The 317-nt window shown below is 69.4% G+C and overlaps 1 protein-coding gene across 1 annotated transcript in view; it reads right to left on the bottom strand.

Moving 5' to 3' along the window:
• Positions 1-198, bottom strand: part of CCNA1 (cyclin A1) — a 6,706-nt gene extending 6,508 nt beyond the window's left edge. Inside the window, exon 1 of the mRNA XM_010572756.1 lies at positions 73-198. Within this exon, the coding sequence (XP_010571058.1) occupies positions 73-198 (126 nt within the window). The remainder of the gene's footprint in view (positions 1-72) is intronic.
• Between the last annotated feature and the right edge of the window lie 119 nt (positions 199-317).

Below are 317 nucleotides of genomic sequence, written 5' to 3'. Positions count from 1 at the left end.
CCCCCGCGGCGGGGAGAGGAGAGGAGACCCGACCGGCCGCCCTCCCCTCCCCTCCCCTCCCCGGGGGCTCACCTGGCTGCCGGGCCGGCGCTGCCCGTTCTCCGCCAGCACCCCCAGCACGGCCCGCCCGCCGCTGCGGGGGGCGGCGGGGCAGGGCTCCCGCCGGCCCGCCCGGCTCTTCTCACCGGTGCGGCGCATCGCCCAGACGTCGGTACCTTTCGGAGAAAAAGGAAAAAAAAAATAAAAATCAACAAAATAAAGTTGGGGGAAAAACCAAACCAACCACCCCAAACGCCCGGTTACGCCTCGGGCAAGCC

The sequence above is a fragment of the Haliaeetus leucocephalus genome, unplaced genomic scaffold, assembly GCF_000737465.1.
Source record: "Haliaeetus leucocephalus isolate CR32 unplaced genomic scaffold, Haliaeetus_leucocephalus-4.0 Scaffold351, whole genome shotgun sequence".
NCBI classification, from domain to species: domain Eukaryota; kingdom Metazoa; phylum Chordata; class Aves; order Accipitriformes; family Accipitridae; genus Haliaeetus; species Haliaeetus leucocephalus.
Note: the sequence above shows the minus strand (reverse complement) of the source record. Positions and strands in the feature narration are given on the sequence as shown.